This window comes from Gobius niger, assembly GCF_951799975.1.
Source record: "Gobius niger genome assembly, chromosome: 12".
NCBI lineage: Eukaryota > Metazoa > Chordata > Actinopteri > Gobiiformes > Gobiidae > Gobius > Gobius niger.
Window position 1 is genome coordinate 25,821,739 of NC_136863.1, and position 21,907 is coordinate 25,843,645.

The window sequence follows — 21,907 nt, forward strand, 5'->3', positions numbered from 1 at the left end:
ACCTTACCTTAAGTCAGAGATCGAGAATATGAACTTCTTTCTTTAAGTATCTTTGATCGTTTAAAAAAAACATCAAAGTGAAGGATTTTAAACAAAGGAACACTGACCCTGGCCCATAGCCGCATGTTAAAAAGAACTTTCCAACTTCACCTCTGAATAACAGTTTGAGGGCAGAACTCTTTCCTTTAGCTGTGCCGGATAATATTATTCTGGTATTATTCAAATGCGATGCAGCGACGCCCCGCCTTGTTGTGTTTTGGTGCGGTTGAAAATGTGCTGAGCTGGGCGTTCTTTAAGTTGACTTGTGACTTGGTTTGTGCTCTTTAATGAACCTTGTGTGTTCGTAGGCCTGAAGGTGATCGTACACTACCCTCCTATGTAATAGCATGGGATGGCTCATTATAGCGAGGCATAACAATTCGCACATTAATTTTCCAGCATCCAGTTTTTAATTAATCTGGTAGGCAGCCTTAAACACAGGGTACACAAATTGCCTTCGGCCTCATAATTAATTCTAATGGAAGGAATTAAAAATTGGTGGGGTGTGTTTGGATTGTTCGCCTGTGTTACTGCGCTTTCGAGTTCGCTGGAGCGGCGCTGTCACCTATACAAGGATCTCTGACCAATCTGCCTTGGAGAAGCACACGAGCGCACCGAGCACTGAGCTCACACCAGAGTGGTCACATTCCAGAGACGTCCAGACATTTGTGCAGGCAATAGTGGTTAAAGCGGCTGCACAGGCTGTTTCCTCTGCGTCCTGGGTTCTTTACTGATTGATGTCAAAGCAAAAGGCACTTTCAAAATTAGAAGGAAGATTGGTGGATTGCTCTGATCATTCCAGTGCTTTTCATTTAGACAGTTTTACACAAGGTGTTTTACATGAACTGTAGAGAGCAGAAATGCCTTTGCTTTGTTTTTCATTGGCCCAAGAGGTTTAAACTTTTAAAAAGCATACCTGAGATTGTACTTCCCTGTCTTACACTTACTATTCAAGTTACTATTATTCATTTCTTATTATTATTAATAATGTGGCACCTCCACCACTGAAAAGGTTTGTCCAATGAACCTCTGATCAGATGGTCAGAAGAGGTGAACTGTCAATGACAAACAAATCAAAACCAAAACCAGCATTAGGACAATCCGCATTTTCCTTTAAAACAATCTGAAAATGGAACAAACTTCCAACTGCTCTAAAACTATGCACAGACTTTAAACGAAACAACACTTTCTGGGACCTCAGGCATGTCCGCATTAAAGAGACTAGATGCAAGTTGGCCATTTTATACTCACTACTGCCACCTCAGGTCATACGTGTAACTGCAGTTTCTATATTAAGCTCGTGCATGACGGCACTTCTGACCCGAAGTAACAACTTTTTGATTGACAGTGCAGGATTTTAGAGGCAGTTGTCGTGAACAGGTCTGAGCTCATTCTACACATTAGGAGATTGTTGGAACATGTAGTGGGAGGAAAATGCGTAATTTTAACATTTTTAAACTCCATATAGCCCCTTTAAAGAAATAAAGCAAAAAAAAAAACTTTGCACCTGAGAAGGGCAGGAGATGGGCATAGACTATTGAAGAACATGTTTTCCCGTTGATGAAATGTGCTTTATGTTTTAAATAAAAGGTATAATAGCACTGCCTGTAAATATTATGAACAGTATTGTTTACTTTTTGTACAGTGTTTTGTAATTGTCTCAAGGATGGAAATGAGCTAAAATCTGGTACAAAGCATCTTTTCATACTCTGATGAATGCTCCTGTACATGGTCCCTGTCAAATACATGAAATAAAATGTTGATGTATTTATTGACATAGTGATGCTTTTATCAGTTAGTGCAGGGATCGCCAACCCAAGGCTTTCTACATCTCTACACGCTTGATAACTCAGGTTTTAGATGCATTTTCTGTTTGTTCTGAAAATGCTGAAGACGATCTGCCCACAGTTGGGTTGGTCTGTTCCGCCTCTCATTAGTCAGATCATTAGTTGCCTTCACAGACATTTATATTTAGCGTAATCCACTCGAAGAACAAGAAGTCTATTCTCGCCCCTGAGTGAGGTGCGTTCATACCCTCTATGGTTGGGGTCACAGGAGGAGTGTGTCAGCAGCCATTACCCCTCGGCTCCTGGGCGAGGAGATGGAGGAGAGTGCTTTCCGGACTGTTGCTGCTGTTGGAAGGCTGCCAGCTGTGTTCTGTAGCTACAGCAGAGCGGAGCCGTGGGGAGATGCTCTCCAAACCTCTATCATATCAACACTAACAAAAGGAGACGCCATTCCCAATTGTTCCTGGTTTATTCCCCTCAGCTTTGACAAAGGGGAGCGTTGAAGAGATGGCTGCATTTGAATGACTCGCAAAGCCTTGTGCATAAGTAATAAAGCATTCTCAACAAGATCATGTAAGAGCTGGAAAAGAGTTGAACATTTTGATGATGATGATGATGGTGATCTCTTTCATACAATTCATTGTCATTTGCCGTGTCTTTTTTATTTTTACTACTTTATTGACCCGTAGGTAGGGCTGGGTAGACACAGGGAGAACAAGCAAACTCTACGCTGAGAGGCCTCACAGAAAACCACTCCGCCATTATACTGCCACATGCTTAATGCTCTCGAGGGAGTGTTTTGTTTTTCACTAATACATCACAGACATACATATAGCATAAACATTTGTATGAACTGTTTTGTAGCCGTATCCTTGGAGTCTGAATCTCTTTTGCGTCTCCTCAGGCCCCTGCACATCCTGGTGTGTAACGCGGCCGTGTGCACCCAGCCCTGGAGTCTGACGGAGGACGGCTTGGAGAGCACCTTTCAGATCTGTCACCTGGGCCACTTCCTCCTGGTGCAGTGCCTGGAGGACGTGCTGCGGCGCTCGGCTCCGGCCCGCGTGGTGGTGGTGTCTTCTGAGTCGCACAGGTCAGTGGCATGGTTAACTGCAGGTTGGGGTCGGCATGCGCCAAAGCATCGAATCGTCTGAGCCCACAGTTTGTTTTAATTTGAATCATATTTCCTCACTCACATCATATCCATGAGTCTTGTTTTCTGGTTGAGACAGGATCAGTTTGAAACTTTGTGTGGAGAGGTCTGTTGCCATCTTTTTTAGTCAACCCGGAAGTCCCTGAGCACCTTAAAGTATTATTTTAAGGGTGTTCACTTCAGTTTATTCAGTTACTTAAAACGTAGTATAACACTAACCCTGTTTGGCTGCCTGACTTAGTCCTTGTGATATGAAGACTGGTACTGCTCCATAGAGATTGGATTTTAAGGTGGAACTAAAGGGCCTATCTCGCCGGCCTGCAGACTAGTTGGAGACTAGATGGAGACTCGAGTTACCGCTGGTCATGAAGATGTCTCTGAGACGTCCCCTGGAGATAAGGCGAATCATCAGGTAGTCTCCGTGAAAACGAACAGGTTCGATTTTAGCGGAGACTGCAGTCAACCAGTTGTGTCGCAAATATTATTTGTTGTCCTCAACCTGTGAGACGTTTCTGTGACGCCCCTGCGTGTCTCCGAGACCTGCTGGATAGCAAGGAGATCTCAAAGAGGCGTATGGAATCTCTTTGTCTCACAGGATGAGTACAACAAATGGTATTCACAAAGATTGCCACAGCTGCTTGAGACTGCATAGACGTCTCGGAGACCTCTCGGAGGCTACATGGAGACTCAGGACCTTAACAGAGTAAAGCAATGACAGCAATGTGCATTTACGACAGCACGAGAGGAGACAGTTGTAGATTACTTTTGTAGAGCATGGCAAACAAAATCAAATATGGATGTTTTGGTTAAAAAACCTCAGACCCACAGCCCCCGTAGTGATTGTATGACCTGAATATAGAACATCAGTGTGAATTCCAATCTCTATGGAGCAGTACCAGATAGCATAGTACCATGATCCCACTATAATTACCCAACCAAAATATAATTATTCCTTTTGTATTACATGTTCTCATGTACATATGCCAGCTAAACCTTTGTGGTATACAAGTCACATTTTGAACAGTAACCTCCAACGCTTTTAATAACCGTTTCAACAGAATGACTCTGTGTCTTGCCTTAAATGTGTAATATTCCAAAGTAGCGCAGTGGTACAACTCTGGGGGCTCAGTCATGCAGTACGAGCGGCTGGTTCCGCCTCCAAACGGATTGATCAGACTTAATGTGTATTGTCAAACATGACAGCCTCACTCACTGAAAACTCATTTCCCTCCACACGCTGTCACTGTAAATTAAACGTATCATCAACATGATGGATGGACTTATCAGCTAAAATTTACTTTGATCAAGTACGTGCTCCTTCTGTGTGACCCCCTGACTCAGCCCTCTCCTCCTCTTTCTACGGTTTCCCCACTCTCTCCTTCTCAAAGGCCTGGCTTACATTCTAGGAAAAGCAGCTTCCTTGATTCTGTCGTGATTATTATTTTAAATGACTTCTACAACTGACTAGAGTTCTACTGTACTGTATATTCCTTTTTCATGCACACACCTAATTGGGCGGCAAACCAAACGTCAAGACCTGTTGGATAATTTGGTGCGTTTATACGTAATAACATACTGTAGGTATTTAACAATATTGTGAAAGCATTTGTAAACTGTTGGGGTTTACAAGGATTTCTTTTGTCTACAGTACAAGGACTTTCATCTGTTTGCATCTACCTGACATGAAGAAACTACTTTTGGAAAGTCTTATCACAATATGTGCAGTACCATCCACTTGAGCGTAATCTATCTCCAAGTTACAAGCGTTTGTACTCGCCCTGCACTGTCTATCTTGTACGCAGTAATCTACAGACCACCTAATACAGTGCCTCTCGAAAGTATTCATACACCTTGAACTTTTGCACATTTTGTCATGTTTACAAGCCTAAACATAAAGATTTTATTTAGATTTTTTAACTGAACGTTCACACACAAGTAGCAGACAACTGTGAAGTGAAATCAAAATGATACATGATTCCGTTATTTTTCAAAAAATAGAAAAGTGAAAAGTGGGGCGTGCATAAGTATTCATACAGCATTCTCTAAGTGCATTAAATTGCCTTTATAACATTCATAATGACTCCAGAATGTTCACACCTGGGCTTAACCATTAAATAGAGGCCACCTGTGTGTAATCTACTCTCAGTATAATTTCAGCTGTTATTTTAGGCCCTCAGAGCTGTGGTCGGAGTGTATTGGTCACTAAACAGCATCATGAAGGCCAAGGAGCACCAGAGAGGTCAGGGATAAAGCTGTGGAGAAGTTTAAGCGTTAAGTTACACAAAGATTTCCCAAGATTTAAACATCTCCCGGAGCACTGTTCAATCCATCATTCAGAAATGGAAAGAGTATAGCACCACTGCCAACTTACCAAGACACAGTCGCCCATCTAAAATATTAGATCAAACAAGGAGCGCACTGGTCAAAAATACAACCAAGTGCCCCAAGATAACTCTGGAGGAGCTGTGAAGTCCTGCCGCTGAGCTGGGGGAATCTGTACATGGGACAACTATAAGTCGTACTCTACACAAATCTGGCCTTCATGGACGAGTGGAAGAAGAAAGCCATTTTTGAAAGTAGGCCATAAGAAATCCCGTTTAAAGTTTGCTAGAAGTCATATGGAGGACACAGCTCCATGTGGAAGAAGGAGCTTTGGTCAGATGAGACAAAAATTTAACTTTTTGGCCCAAATGCAAAACGTTATGTATGGAGCAAATCTGACACTGCTCATCGTCCTAAGTGCACCATCCCCAGTGTCAAATATACGGGGGGGAGCATCATGCTGTGGGGCTGCTTTTCCTCAGCGGGGACTGGGGAGATTGTAAGAATAGTTGTGAAGATGGATGGAGCCAAATATGGGGAAATTTTGGAGGAAAACCTGCTGGAGTCAGCAAGAGAACTGAGGCTGGGGCGGAGATTCACCTTCCAGCAGAACAATTGACCCTAAACACAAAGCTAAATCTTCAATGGAATGGTTCAATAAAAACATATTAATGTGTTAGAATGGCCCAGTCAAAGTCCTGACCTAAATCCTATTGAAAATCTGTGGAATAATCTGAAAACTGCTGTTCACAAACGCTCTCCTTCTAATGTGACAGCGCTTGAGTTGTTTTGTAAAGATGAATGGGCTAAAATGTCAGTCTCTACATGTGCAAATCTTGTAGAGTCAGACCCCAAGACTTGCTGCTGTTATTGCAGTAAAAGGGGGTTCCACAAAGTATTCATTCATGCTGTATGAATACTTACGCAAGCCCCTCTTTTCGGTTTTCTATTTTTTGAAAAATAACAGAATCATGTATCATTTCACTTTCACTTCACAGTTGTCTGCTACTTGTGTGTGAACGTTCAGTAAAAAAATCAAAATAAAATCTTGACAAAATGTGCAAAAGTTCAAGGTGTATGAATACTTTCGAGAGGCACTGTATATAAGTTACTCTGTAATTTCACCGAAAACTTTATTAAATAAACAAACAGGATGGAGTGGCACAGTGGCTGAGTGGTTAGCGCTCTAGAGCTAGAAGGTCCCAGGTTCAATTCCCGGCCGGGGCCTTTCTGTGTAAAGTTTGCATGTCCTCCCTGTGTCTGCGTAGGTTTCTTCCAGGTACTCGGGTTTCCCCTACCACTATAAACATGCTGGTCAGGTTGGCCCACAGTGACAACGCGCAGAGTCGCAGCGGCTCAGCGGCTCAGGACTAACCCAACGTCTGATCTACACAGTTTCGTTGTACAATTGTATAATAGCAAAAAGAAGTTATTCTTTTTCTCTTCTTGAAAACAATGCTTCCATTTGCCCTGATATGTCAAATAAAACAAAAAACAGCATTTATTTGGGGAGTAAAAAACTTAGTTTTTGTTGTTCCAATCACCATCATCAAACACCCATGTCATATTTGTGTTGGTGTTGCTATAGCGATGACGAGAACTCCCTATTTACTCTAATGGAATAATTGTAAAATTGCACATTTTTGCCAAATGGGAGGGGCAAATGGAAAGATTGTTTTTCTGGCTGCCCATTTAACAAAGTGTCCACAACTGTTTGGTTTTTGATACTCTCCACAAACAATGAAATCGAGACATAGTAAACCTGACTAAGTTGAGAAATTACTTATGAAATGAGTTTCTGAGTTTTTGAATTCATGCCCAAATAAAATATTGATCTATGGTGACTTTAACATCCACTGATCATTTAGCACAACATTCTTCTGCAGTCCTTTGAGCTCATCCAGTCAATCACATGTCCCACACACCAGCATGGACACTCTAGATCTTGTAGTTTGTCATGGACTGCCAATGTCAACTAATGAAGTTGTGGACATCTCCCTTACTCCACTCTCATCCATTTGGAAGTCAGTCATGTTGGCCTCTTCTACAGCAGGTGAGCAGGTTTGCTGCAGTACTTTAAGACTCCTGTGGAGTCTCTCGGGCGTGAGCACCCATGCTCAGATGACTTCCTCACCCCCTTCCATTGTGTTGCTCTCGGATCCTGGAGGAAGGATAGGCTGCAAGTGTCCTTAGGGATATTCACAGACAGTCTTGCCACCTACCAGAGAACAGTACAGGAAGCAAAAGCTCAATATCTAATATCCAAACTGAGGGAACATGCAGGCTCTTCACTGGCTCCCAATCCACCATCCTGTCTGGGCCCTGCTCTTCAGAACACACGTCTCAGGTGGTGCCACTCTGTAAGAAGTGGGGTGATCGATCACTGAACTGTCCATCTTTAAATTACAGCTAAAGACACATATTCAGACTCAGATTCAGATCTTTGTTCCTGCAGAGTCCATACTATCGCTGAAGGACCCAGGTCTTTAAAAGTGAACAAACAGCTAGCGTATGAGCTACAGAAGTTTGAGACCTACACATTTCTTCTTCTGAAAGACTGAACAGGCACCAAGAACCCCCCACACCTGCAGCACAGTAGAGGCATCACAAGAGGAGCTACAGGAAACAAAGAAAGGTACAAAGGAGAAGATGGTGAAAGGAGGAAGGAGTAGGTGGAGCTGACCAGTGCAGGATACCACGCTTTGAAACGGGGACAAACCCAGGAGGTCGGCCCACAGCGGCTCAGGACTAACCCAGCATCTGAACGCCATTTCAACGTACAATTGTACCATGACAAATAAAGCACTAACTTACTTACTTAATATATTCAACAGTAACTTAAGTCGGGTTCAATAGTAGAAGGACTGGAGAGTCAAATATGAAGTGCTAGACTCAGACCAGAGCCCTGCGTGTTAGAGAATGGTTACACAACGCTCAGGCCTGACATCTCCAAGTGTTCCTGTGCCTAAAAGCGTGACCGTATGTGTATAGCTGAAGTCATCGATCCCGCCCTGAGCAGTCAAACATCCATGCGTGCCGATTGATCGGAGCGCGGCCGGCAGACTGACCTGAGACAAGTCATTCCAGCACATCATATACTGGCGTCATTTCTATCGGGGCTCGCAGTTGTGTTAGCAGACAGACATGCATGAGGGCGCAGTCACCGGGGTCACAGTCCTATTACACGCCGCCGCGGAGGAGCGAGCGGGAGGGAGGGAGCAGCACGGCCAAGTATCGACAGCCTCTGATTGATGCGACGCTGCAACAACTGTGACTTTGGGGAAGTTTGGGGAAATTCAGGAAACCAGGCTGAGATGACTGAGCCTGACTGCGGCGGATAATTCTTTTTGCCCTGAAACTGGACTGTTTGGTTTGCTTAGGTGGAGGCTGTGGTTCTCCACTGCTGTAGCTTCAGGACGTAACTTAAACGGATCACCACAAGTTGTGACCCAAGTAAAGAGATCCATTTCAGGTAGTAATAAAAACGATTGCAGTTCGATTAGGTCACAGTTGGTCAAAGTACACAACTTCCTCACACAGTGTTTACAGCTGACTCAAGTGTTGGAATGTCCAGGTTTATGGGGTAAATGTATCATTAGCACGTGTTGTTTTACCATTGTGCTGAGTTTAGATGTAGCCTATATAGCTCTTCCAAGCACACGCGCGTCAGGCTGGGACAGTTTGATGAAAATGATGCAGCAGCAAAAAGCAAGGCACTATTAAATACCAAGACGAGAGCTTCTCACTAACCTGACGAGCGTCGGGTCAATTAGCTGCTCCTGGGCCACTTTAGTTTCAAACTCCCGTTTAGTTTGACAGACAGAGTTGTGTATGTCAGTAAGCATTTTCACATGTGTCCTCAGGGGCTCAGTAACAAAACAAAACATCAAGGGCCATTTCTCCACAGTAAACCCTAATTCACGTGGTGCACCTCCGTCTGAGTGGGCGCATCTGCAGAGCAGCTCATGAGTTCACTTTGAGTCGAGTTGGCAAATTGAGACCCCGTGTTTTAGGGTCTGGTTTGATTTCATTGGGTCGTTTGATTTTCGTTGGGCCTTGGCAGAAAAAGCACCACTTTGTAATTCCATATAATTACTATAATGATAAAGGTGTTTCTATGGGAACAGGACAATAATCAAAAATTGTCTAGCTACAAGTTTGTTAAACAAGTTTCACCAAGTAAACCTCATGCTGCATGGCAGTTTGAAGCTCAGAACCTGGAGAACGCAATCGTTGGTTTTAACCTCGGGCAAAATGCCGGGACTAGCATCAGTATGCTAAACCTAGCAGTAGCATGCTAATGCTAACGGCAGCTAGTCAAGGCTGGGACAGAAACTATGATACAAACACATTTGTAATGGTCAGATCAGTTTATGTGAGTTGTTAATATTAGTGCAACCTAAAAGCCTGTCATGTAGCCAAGGATATTTAGTGTACAAATGTCCAATCCTTGTTTAATGTTTTTACATTAGTTTATTGATTAAAATAATTGATAAATGATCTCTAACATTTAATTTGCTAGAAAAATGAAAACTGTGTTGATCTCATACTGGAGAAAGGAGGAACATTCACTTTTTCACTCGGACAAATACACTTTTTAGAAAAGGTCTTGTTATTGATTAATATCGAAAGATACTCAAACCCCCATTATTGGTATCGGAAGCAGAAAACCTGGATCGATACATCTCTAGTAACCACTCAACAGGAATGTTTTAAATAAGTCCGTCCTGTGCCCTGCTGTCACGGTTCAATACTGACATAGTTTACAGTTTAGAACATAGGTGTCCACACTTTTTACATTGATGTCCACACTTTTTACATTACAAAACCCCCCAGTAGAAGGCCTCCCCTTCTACAGCCTAAAACACTGTCCTCATCAAACCCTGATTGAGACTTTTCATCTCTGCTATGATAGATATTTCAGTGTAGAACTATTAAATCAACTGTTTATGCTTCAGCTTGTATCAGTCTGCAAAGAAGTAACCTTCAGATGTGTTCATCCCATATATTCCTGTTAAATCCCGTTAATACCCATGGAAAATGTCCCCCTTTGAAAATTCCTGGAAATTTGCAATCCTACTGACTGCACACATCATAAGGAAAAGGCAAAAGAATACTCTAACTACTTTCAGCTTCCATGCCACCACACCAGGATAGTTCTTTACACAGTCGTCTTGTCCTCAGTCACTGGTCAGAGCTGACTGGAGCTGGTCAGGGAGAGTCCGCAACAGAAATGCTCTAATCTCACGTGACATCTTCCATTCTGCGCAGCTCATTTCAGTCCGATATTACCGTCATTGAAGCCAGCCCTTTTTGTTTGTGTTAGCTTTATTCACTTAGCTCACCCTCCAAAGCCAGTGTATGACCTTTGCCCTGGCAGCATATTGTATTCCCTAAGCCCCTTGTTGGCCGCTAAAGCACTGACCTCTGGGGGACAGGCTAATGGCTGGACACTTTATCAGTTCCCAGCACAGGGGCTTACAGTGGGATTGGGCCAATACACTGTTACTGTCACCCAATTCCAGGAGATCCAAGAGGAAGCAGTATCCCCCACAATTTGATCATTTTTGGACTTGGAAAACTACCCATCCTTTGCCAGTCAATACAGCATTTTCATTACACTGAGTGAGGTGCAACACATCACTGACTATGACCCACTCCAGTAACCAAACTGTGGATGTTAGTGAAGGGAAAAGCATCTGACATATACATCTCTCAAATAACCTGAAAGACATATGGAGAAATATGGAGAATGAGATGTATATTTTGTGGTCATCTACATCATAGATGACCACAAACTGATGAAGAACTTTTTTGCAACGCAGAATCTGAAATGATCATTTTTTCGGCATCAGGTCAGGTTTTTGTACAAAGTAAAGTAAACTTGCGTATCAAATAATCAAAGTGCCTGTATTGTGCAGAATTCATAAACTGTGACCAACACACGCTGGTTTGTAAGCACAGCTGCTTTGTACTGAAATATCTGCACAAAGGATGTTCCAACCCAGTCTCCCTCAAACTGCAGGACAGACAGCTCCAGGACAAAGACATTATAAAGACAATACCCTCATTTGGCCAATTGCTAAAAATTGGACCTATATTCAGCACATCAACATGGTCATAAATCATTTCACAAAACTTTATGGCAAATTAGTTTTAAACCAGTGTTATTTGTACATGATATGCATATCCTATATGGATTGAATAAGATAGAACTTTATTGATCTCACAAAGGAGAAATTCACTTGAGCTGCACAAACATTGCACAGATGCACACATTGCATCTCATTTTAGCTTTATACTTTACACCAGGTGTGTCCAACTCATTTCGGTTGTGGGCCGAATCCAGCTTCCTCGGCAGGGCGCGGGCCGCATTTAATGTTAACATAAAAATACTTCTGAGAAAACATGTTTCCAATAAATGAATAATAATGAGCTGTGATTTTAAAATAAAAACCCAACAGGACTGTTAAATAAATAAAGTACAGTATTAAGTAGAGTACACTGTAGTCATTATTCATGGACTCCACACTCACTCATGGGCCACACTGTGGCCACAGCCGTCCTGAGGCAGACTGACCATTTACCACATAGCTATAATGTGTTGTTAGGTGTTCATATCTTGATGTCTTGTTATTTCAGTGCCCTCTGCTGGACAAGTGTTGTATTCTTTCTCTTTTTTAATTTAGGTTGCCCCCTTGTGGCTGCAATGGGCATACTGGTTATTTCCTTTAAAGGGGGGGTATTATGCAAAATCAACTTTTTCAAGCTTTACATCATGTTATTATGTCATTCCCTCATTAAAAACATGCCTGAAGTGTTGCCTTGGCACATTCACGTATTTTTGAGTAATCTGTAAAACTCTGATGGCAGCCATTTTAGGGATAGGTTTGCCTGAGTCCTCCTAGGAATGCCCCCACCTCCTGGAGACGCCTCCGAACTTTCGTCACCAGCCGAGTAACCAACCACTGTTCTTAAAGAGACAGAGGCCTATTTAAAGACATTCACTACAGCCATTTTGAGAGAGCAATTTTATACATGGCAGTTATTCTAATTTACTGCATTTACAGACCAACAGAAGGTTTGGTCATCATTGTAGTGTGCTATAGACTGGTGCTATGTGATTGAAAAAAGCATAATACCCCCTCTTTAAAAATGTATAACTCCGCACAGGAATGCGCAAGAGACTTACTTTTTTTTTTGCCATATTCAGGACATTTTGCTCTACAAGTGGGCCGGATTAAATCATCTCGCTGGCCGGATTTGGCCCGCGGGCCGCCATCTTGACATTTCTGTTTTACACTGTCGTCAAGTTTCTTTTTTTCATCATATTCGTTATCAATCAATCAACTTTTATTTCTAAAGCGCTTTATGACAACCAAAGTTGACCAAAATGCTGTTCATAATAAAAAATACAATTTAAGAGGCAGAATTTCATTAAAAACAGACAATTTTCACTTTCACAACAGTTGCCACAGAACTTTGTGTCAAATGCACGTTTAGATGTTAAGTACAAAGTACCAAAAGCAATGAAAAGAGTTTTGCCCTGGCACTCTCTCTCTTTCTGAATGAAGAATGTTAACTTACATAAAAACATCAATATAATACAAACGAAGCATTCCAACAGTCGGCTAATAAGTTAATTTAATTTAATTTAATTTAGACTTTATTAATCCCGTAGAGAAATTCGTCTCTGCACTTGACCCGTTTTTAATGCTGCTCGGGGTGACCTGTAGGAGCAGTGGGCAGCTAACGTGGGCCAGCGCCCGGGGACACATCTTCAGATGACTAAGCTAATGGTCAGAAACACCTTGGGGAAGGTCGGGGACACCGATTCCCCCCCGGAGGAAATCAACGCAGACACGGAGAGAACATTCAAACTGCACACCGAAAGGCCCCGTCCAGGTGGGAATCGAACCAGGATGTTCTTACTGTGAGGCATGAGTGCTGCACCATCCATGTTCATGTGTCTCACCACCTGAGGATAAAAACGAGGGAATGTGCGGGACGACTCGGGTCCTGCACAATGGTCACAATGCTCATTGTACAGCTCCTGTATCTGAGACTGCATGGAGACATGTTCAAGTCCATATAGTGTCAGCATGGTCTCTGCGAGGCAGGGAAAGGCATGTTTATACTGCACATTTCATACACACGTCCTTCAAAATACTATTGATTCCAACATTGATCAATAGGCAGACTATCTGAATGATCAACAGTGATTTTCGACCCACTGAAAGACTCAGGGCGTTACCGAGTCACTGTCGGACCTGGGATTGAACCCCCCCCCCCCCCCCCCCCCCCCACATCTACACTATAACAGTAACTGATTTAATTTGACTCAACTGTACCCAAAATGTCACACAGCTCCTCTCACAATTACATGTACACCCTTTTACAATAACGGCCCCAAAAGTGCCCGTGCAGATTTATCAGCCTCTCCCTGATGAAGCAGTTATGAAGTCGCGGCACATGAAATGAAAAGCCCGCAGATGTTGTCATTTCGCCGGCCGACAGTAAACACGAGGCAGCCAGCTTGTAAAACCACAACAAGGGAAGCAGGTGACATTTTGATTGGTTGTTTTGTAATGACTGGATGAATATGTAGACTGTGTTCCGCCGGTGCAGAGTCTGAGCACGTGCGGCGGCGACGCATAATAACAACAAGTAGTGTAATGTTTAGGGGCCTTGTCAAACATCTGGAGTTTAACAGCTCTGTCGCAGGCAATTAAAGAACATCATGTCACGCCTTTGATTTGTACGCTAGCAGCGCCGCACATCTGGCAGCGCGCCCCTCTACACAAAGCACCGACTGTAACTGTAACTACTGCGAACTCAGGGGCACAGACGAGCGAGAGGGGAAGCTCACCTGACTGGGCTGATAAGATGAACCACACAAGTTTATTATACACACATACAAGTAGGGCTGGGTACCGTTAAACGATGGTGGTACTACTGGTATTGAAAAAGTTTTGTCAGGAACAGCATTAAAGGAAGTTGTTTCTGATAAATACACTGCGTTCCAAATTATTACGCAAATTACATTTTTCTCTGATTTTCTAAATTGTAAACTCAAATCAGAGTCAGCATAATTTTAAACTGCTAGAGGATCATTTGAATGTGGTTGAAAAAATCTCCCAGTGATAACATTATTTTTTTTTATGCAACTGTTTCAATACATTTTTAAGCTTGTAATTAACTGAAAATGGAAATTTGTTGAATTTGTAGCATTAGGAGGTCATATTTACTGAAATCAAAAGCTATTTCAATCAAAAAATATCTTAACAGGTGAAGTTAGATTTTAACATAGGAGCCCTTCTTTGAGCAGCTTTAAAATTACTAAATCCATTAAATTTGTGAGTTTTTGGAGAGTTAAAATAGCTGCTGTTTGGATGAAAACTGCCTCCCACCCTCATAGATGTTTTGCTTGTTGAGGCTCCAAAGGTTCTCAATAGGGTTGAGGTCAGGGGAGGATGGGGTCCACATCATGAACATTTCAGTTTGCAAATAAAAATAGGATAAAGATTTTTGGAGACATATCCTGTGGCCTGATGGAACAACAACAACATGGACAATGACCCAAAGCAAAATGTCAAACTGGTTGCAAAGTGGCTTAAGGAAAACAAAGTCAATGTTTTGAAGTGGTCATCACAAAGTCCTGATCTCAGCCCAGTTGAAAATGTCTGGGCAGAGCTGAAAAGACATGTGCACCAAGGTGACCACAAATGTGTCTCAGTTACACCAGTTCTGTTTAGAGGAATGGACCAAAACTCCTGCCAACTATTGTGAGAAACTTGTGGAAGGAAATCAAAATGTTTGACCCAAGTTATACAGTTTAAAGGCAATGCTACTAAATATTAGGGAAATGTATGTAAACTTTTGGCTTCGTAAAAAGTAACAAAAACATTTCTAAAAAAATTCCATCTGTCATTTACTGGAGTTTAGCAAATAGATATATATATTTTTTTTAAATTCTACTTTACCTGAAAAAATTAAAGTTAATTCTGGTTTGAATGCAATGAAAAAAATGCGTCAATGTGTCAAGTATATGTAAACATATGGTTCCCGCTGTATGTTGCCAAAAATCAGTAAGCAATGCACTAGGTGTCACATTTTCCCCCCCGACTAAAAAAAGGGAGGATATTATGTCAAATCTACCTTTTAATCCTTTCTACCACTTTGTAGTGTTGCCTCCACATCAAACACATATCTTAGAATTGCATTTTAAATCTTGAATGCATGTTTGAGTAATCTTTTATTCTCTCCACGACTGTTGAGAGTGCCCTGGCGCCTCTCGGTTTCTTAGTACCAGGAAATGCTCCCCTTACCTTCTGCTCCGTAACACAAATGCTTTTCCTTCCCAGATTCACCGATCTGTCAGACACCTGCGGCAAAGTGGACCTGGCCCTGCTCTCCCCGCCGAAGACAAACTACTGGTCCATGCTGGCCTACAACCGCGCCAAACTGTGCAACATCCTGTTCAGCAACGAGCTCAACCGCCGCCTGTCTCCCCACGGGGTCACCTGTAACGCAGTGCACCCTGGGAACATGATGTACACCTCCATCCACAGGAGCTGGTGGCTCATGACCTTCCTCTTCACGCTGGCACGGCCCTTCACCAAGTCCATGGTAAGTCCCAACTCTTTGACTCTTCTGCTGCTGTGGGGGGGGGGGGCGATGGCAGCGGTCCTCTCTCACTGCGCCCAGGCGGGGCGGCGGAGTATCAGAGATCACCTTTAGTCAAACTAGTGGCTGGAATGTTGGAAGGTTGTGGATCACTTGGAACTGTTTGGTTTCACTTGGCTTTTCTTGCAGTTAATTGGAACTGACTTGACTCTGGTCTTTGTTTGGTGTTGTCACATGATCAATTAAATGGAAGGTGAAATCAAGTGACTTTATAATAATGTTACCCTATTTTTGTCCTGTATTTAGGATGAAAATGGAAATGTGGATGAAAGTTGACAGGTTGTATGAAGCTTTTGACAGACAGATTCCACCACAATAGGCAGAAATGTCCTCATTGTGAACATGACTTCTCCCAAAAAGCGGCCGCTCTCTCTCTCATGACTTCGAGATTGTTTTAAACAGCACATCTGCACATTAATTCCTCAACATGCTTTCTGTGTTCATAATGCTATGGGATTACATTGGGGAAAAACAATCTTTCTGAGAAAAGATAAGTCACATTTTTGTATTTGAACATAGCATAGTTGTATGTAGTATAATATTTAATAGTACATAGTTTTCACCTTGATGAATAATAATGACCCACTTCTCTTGGTTGATCTCCAGGCCATTCTGACTGACAGTAGATCCTGAGCCCAAAAAGGTTGAGCAGCCCTGCTTTGAACAATATTTCCATTCATACTGTTGTACTTTGTGGTTGCTTCCTTGCCATCTTTTTCAATTACACTATGTTTATGCTGGAACATTTTTCTTTGTCCATAAAGATTAACGTTTGAAATTCCTCTGCTGCTAATTGTAGCCATTTACATGACACCATCGCTTGATAAATTTTGGTCCCCATTATCCTTTTTTTTTTCTTAATCATAGAGAAGAACTGCGAGGCCAAGCGTTTTTTTGAGGACAGTTTTGTGACTTATCAATGTATTATTAGTCACCAGGAAGAAATCAGGGCTTGCACAGTCATGGAAATCCTGGAAAAGTCATGGAATTTTAAAATCAAATCCAATTCCCTGGCCCTGGAAAAGTTTAGAATTGGTTAAGTCATGGGAGAGTCATGGAAAACCTCAAGAGAAAATCTGTACAAACCCTGCTTTATTTCGGTTTAGCCCTGACGGTGCACTCCTCTCGGCTGCTCCCTGGAGTTTGCAGCTGGAGTAGAGGCAGAGGGCAGCGTTTATGTTTATGTTACAGATGTTCAGCCGTTTGCTTTGCTCTTGCTCCTGTCTTCGTTTATTTAAGTCTGGGAAAGCCGTTTGAAACCTCTCCCCCTGGTCGGCCCTCTCCTCTTCTGTGTGCCGCGACTATTAGGTTACTGTAAATGCCCCACGCTGCTGTAGAGCGGCGCACCCAGGAGGACGGAGTTCTCTTCCCATCAGGACAGGCCGTTACATAAATGGGCCTGGTTTTGGTGGAAAGCTGTCGAGAGCACAGACTAAACACATTCAGACTGTCCTCCCCAATCTCTTTTTCATTCCGCTGTGTTGAGAGCAAATACATGATTTTTCTTTTGGACACCAGTATATGTTTGTTAATATTTTGAATATAATGTTATAAGGCCAAATTGAAAATACACTCTTTTTCAGCACTATTTCCTCATATTTGTCAGGGCTGTCATCATTTCTTGAGGCCCAATAGCTTTTGTTCTGTGCACTTTGTACCTGTCCAGCACTGCGGGGCGCTGATGACTGATTTATAAATGTGCTTTATAAATACATTTGACCGTGACGACATATGGAGATGATGCGGAACATGTTTTTCCACAGGCCAATGTCTTTGAACGTGTGTGAAATAGAAACAATGTCAGTGTTAAGTGACAAATTTAGTTACGAATGGATTTATTATGGATTACTATTTAAGATGATAATGTGCAGAATAACTTTGAGATTTGAAGACGTTCCCGTTGCTTAACTGGCCACAGAACATTGAGGTTTGATGATGAATTGGGCCAAAAATAAGACCGGACAAAAAACATGAAATCAGCTGATGTTCTTTATTATTTTGAATTTAAAATAATAACATCGCTTCATTTATTACATTTTTTTTTTTTTACTACACGTGTGGTCCAAAAAAGACATTTCCCCTCATTCCTCATTCAGTTTAATGGAGTGGATACCAGTCTTTGACATGAGCTTTTGTGGCAATATAAAATATACTTGAACTGGTGAAGACTTGGTGGGAGGGGGGGGGGGGCAGATGTGTGTGATCAGGATGTTTGACAGAGTTTGGAGCGTGCATGTTGGTGTGCATTTGTCTCACTCCTCTGTGCGTCTGGTATAAGAACAGCTCCCCTTTAGGCGCTGCACCTCTGCCTAATATATGCTTTACTTCTCTATTACATCCTTTCCATTAGCCGCTCTTCACACTTTATCACGGGAGTGTTTTGACTGAAGGGAGACTTCTTCTTATCCATCATGTCTGACAGACACGAGGCCGCAGGCTGTCATTTGTCTCTGCTCTGCTGGAGTGAGAGCCCAAAGAAGCGCTCCTCAGCACCTTTCGCAAAATGCCACGCCAAACATTCGCCGCAATCCAACTATATTACTGTCACAGTCTTTCATTCAGAGGGAGATCTTCCTCCATCACTCACTGCCTTGTTTAACTGTTCAGTACTGATGTAGAAACAGACTGGTTTAACCGTGCACTGGGGCTGGAGTTGAGGTACTTTCTGTATGTAGCACATAGTTAACAACTGATGTGGATTAGCCCTGGACGCAGGATTCAGATTGCTGATGAATGTCCTCTTTTAACTCGGACAATTCTTGATACATGTTTTCAGTGAGAACTTTAGCTCAGAAATTTGGGGATTTTTTGCCAGATTAAAAACTGTCAAAGCACTTAAATAAACATATCTTTGGTTGAATTAACAATGAGTGAACTATTTCTCACCTATTAAAGCAGTACTAAGTAACGTGTTTACCTTAATAAATCCGTTTCGTAGTCCCTGTGGGGGTAATACAAGTGTTTATGGGATTGGAGGGTCTTTCATCTCCCCCTGGTGTCTCTGGCCAGAAAACCATGCTTGCAACTTGACTGCCACCGGTGCGGAGAAAGCAATACACACTAATGTAATCACGAAGAAGAAGCTAACATGCTAACGGGCAAAGCTAACTGCGGGCTAACGTCACTTTAAACAGTATTTACAGCCAAGTTTGAGTGAAAAAAAATATTTCCATTGTATAATTGGATGCACAGTAACCCTCTCTCCCTTCGTCTTAGTAGTATTTGCTCTCCAAGACAATTAATAAGTTAAAAAATCGTAACTTGCTACTACACCTGCAGTTGCACTTATGGCCTCTTGGGGGAAGAGTTACTTAGTACTGCTTTAATTCAATTCTATTTTTGAACCATACAATATGTATTTGAATAATGTCTAACACCTGAACCATTCCACAAGTGTGAGGCCCCATAGTCCTGTCAAAACACCACTTTCCAAAACTTAAACTCTGCTTAAAGGGGCTAGATGCAAGTTAGCCATTTTATGCTCACTACTGCCACCTCAGGTCATACATGTAACTGCAGCTTCTGTATTAAGCAGTGCAGGATTTTAGAGACAGTTGTGGTGAACCGTTCTGAGCTCATTCGACACCTCAGGACATTGTTGGAACATGTAGGAGGAGGAAAATAGTTAATTTGAACATTTTTAAACTCTGTACAGTCCCTTTAACACTCTTTGTAAAAAACGGTGGAACAAACGGAAAAGTTTAATAATATGATAGCTCAAATCCTGACAGACACTGACCAATACTGTCCGAGGAGTGGGCGGGGCCTGTGTCCGACTCTGAGCTGCATTAAACAGAACAGACCTAAACTATAGAGCAGTCTCTACAGATGGACACAGGCTCTTAAAGCGGTGCAATGTTGTCATACTACACAGTTGGTGAATGGAGATTCTGCACTTTATGTCTGTCTCTAAATAAGAATGTTTTCAGTTGTGTTAATTCCCTCTTCATTTGCAAACATTCCAATGATTCCCATGAAAAATTCCGACAACAGCTAAGCCACACATGCCTTCTATTGTTCTGGCTAATGGACGATGCTAAGCTCTTCCCAGACGATTGTGAAAGACTGTTGTGGAGCGGAGGGAGCTGCGCAGGAGGAAGAGGAAGGAGGAGGTGGATGTGCTGACCAGTGCAGGACACCACGCTCTGAAACAGGGACAAACCCAGGAGGCTGCACTGTTTCAGAGGATCGGAGGAGACTGAAGGCCGACAGGTTTCCTCTGGGTGCTACGGTTTCCTCTGCCTCCGAAAACATGCGGGTCAGGCTGACCCACCGTGGCGGCACGGCTCAGTCACAGCGGCTCAGGACTAACACCTGAACACTATTTCGTTGCACGCTTGTACAATGACAATTAAAGCGCTTGCCTACTTGCTTACACTGCCCTATAGGCTATGTGAACTTTTCAAACTGGAGAAAATGCACTTGGTAAACCAAACTATACTCACATCCTCAAGTTATCGCTTGCTCTTACACACTTTGCCATAGTTTCTTTGCTTTGCGTATGTCTGAGCCAAATGGGCGTGTGGAATTTCCAATGCAATTAGCGAAAGCATTCCATCTCCACACTCCACTAACTTATCTCAACTCAACTGTTGGTAAATAACGATTGGACAAAGGTAGATTTTGCAATTAAAAACACAACTTGCTGACACCGCGATTAGCCAAAAACTCTGAATCCGATAACGACCTCACGCAGACTAAAGTGAGAGCTTGATAAGCCCCACCCCCTCCCCTCGCTAAGCTGTATCCCTCTTTAAGAAGCCCCCCCCCCCGCATTAAGAGCTTAATAAAACAGTGATATTATTTCCGTTATTGGTTGCGGGGATATGAAGATGCTATCGCTCTAATTGCCCGCGCGCACGCTTCCGGGATCCGCTGAGATTGTTGCGGGTTGCAAGCCTAAGCAGAAAGCGCCTCCAAAAAAACCCCCAGCAACAACACCAAAACAATCAGGCGCCCCCCGTGGAGTGCAGTGTGCAAATAACCCGGTGCTCATTTAAAGCAGCGTTTTGATTTATCTGCGCACAGGTGAGTGATGGGCTGAGAGAGGGAGAGGTCTTATCAGCGCTGTGAGGAAGTCGGGGATTAAAGCATGATCGCGGTGTAGTTGGAGGCCATGTTATTGGCTGGTACCTGAGCGTCTCCAGGGCAGTGTAGAGGTGAATGTATGTGTTTATTACTGTGGCTTATTAAAGGAAATGCCAGGGTTTAAAGGCACACTGTGCAACGTCCTGGATTCTGTTGTCAATACAAACCAGGCTCCTATAATGAGTAGGGTGAGGGAACCGTTGAACGACACCAGTATGGTATGGGTCAAAAAATGTAGGTTCTACCGGTATCGATAAAATGAAAGAAAAAACAAATTGATGCTGTTGGTCCAGGGACAGCTTTAAAGGAAGTGACTTTGTTGTTTCAGCTCAAATAAATGATATTTTTCCCCATTTATTTAACCCCCCCCCCCAATTTACCCCCAAATTTTTTGCCAATATTTTTTTTTTACACAATTTTTCCTTATTTCCTCCACATTTTTTACATTTTGACATTGGAGATGAACCAATATTGTAAATGTGCAGATCTTCCACACTGTTTTCTGGTTCTAGGCATCGGTATTGAAGACCAAGTATTGTTAAAGGGATTGCTTTAGCCATTCGAAAAATGAATGAATGAGAGTGTGTTTGAGAGTGCACATGGGGGACGACAGATGGAAATTAGCCCAAGGCTACAATCCGGCGTGGTGTGTTTGCATGCATGAGACCCATGTATGTTCATTAACATGCACTGTCCCGACCCAATAAAGCAATAAATACAATAAATGAATAAATAAAAATACAAGCTTGTGAAATCCACATGAGCCCTACTAATGAACAGCTTGACACAGTAAAGTTGACTTCTGCAGTGAGTAATCAAAGACTGGATTTGGATG

General features: G+C 42.6%; 1 protein-coding gene across 1 annotated transcript in view; it reads left to right on the forward strand.

Moving 5' to 3' along the window:
- wwox (WW domain containing oxidoreductase) overlaps nt 1–21,907 on the forward strand; it is a 294,998-nt gene that overhangs the window by 91,754 nt on the left and 181,337 nt on the right. Inside the window, exons 7-8 of the mRNA XM_079567827.1 lie at nt 2,731–2,916; nt 15,663–15,927. Coding sequence (XP_079423953.1) covers nt 2,731–2,916; nt 15,663–15,927 — 451 coding nt within the window. The remainder of the gene's footprint in view (nt 1–2,730; nt 2,917–15,662; nt 15,928–21,907) is intronic.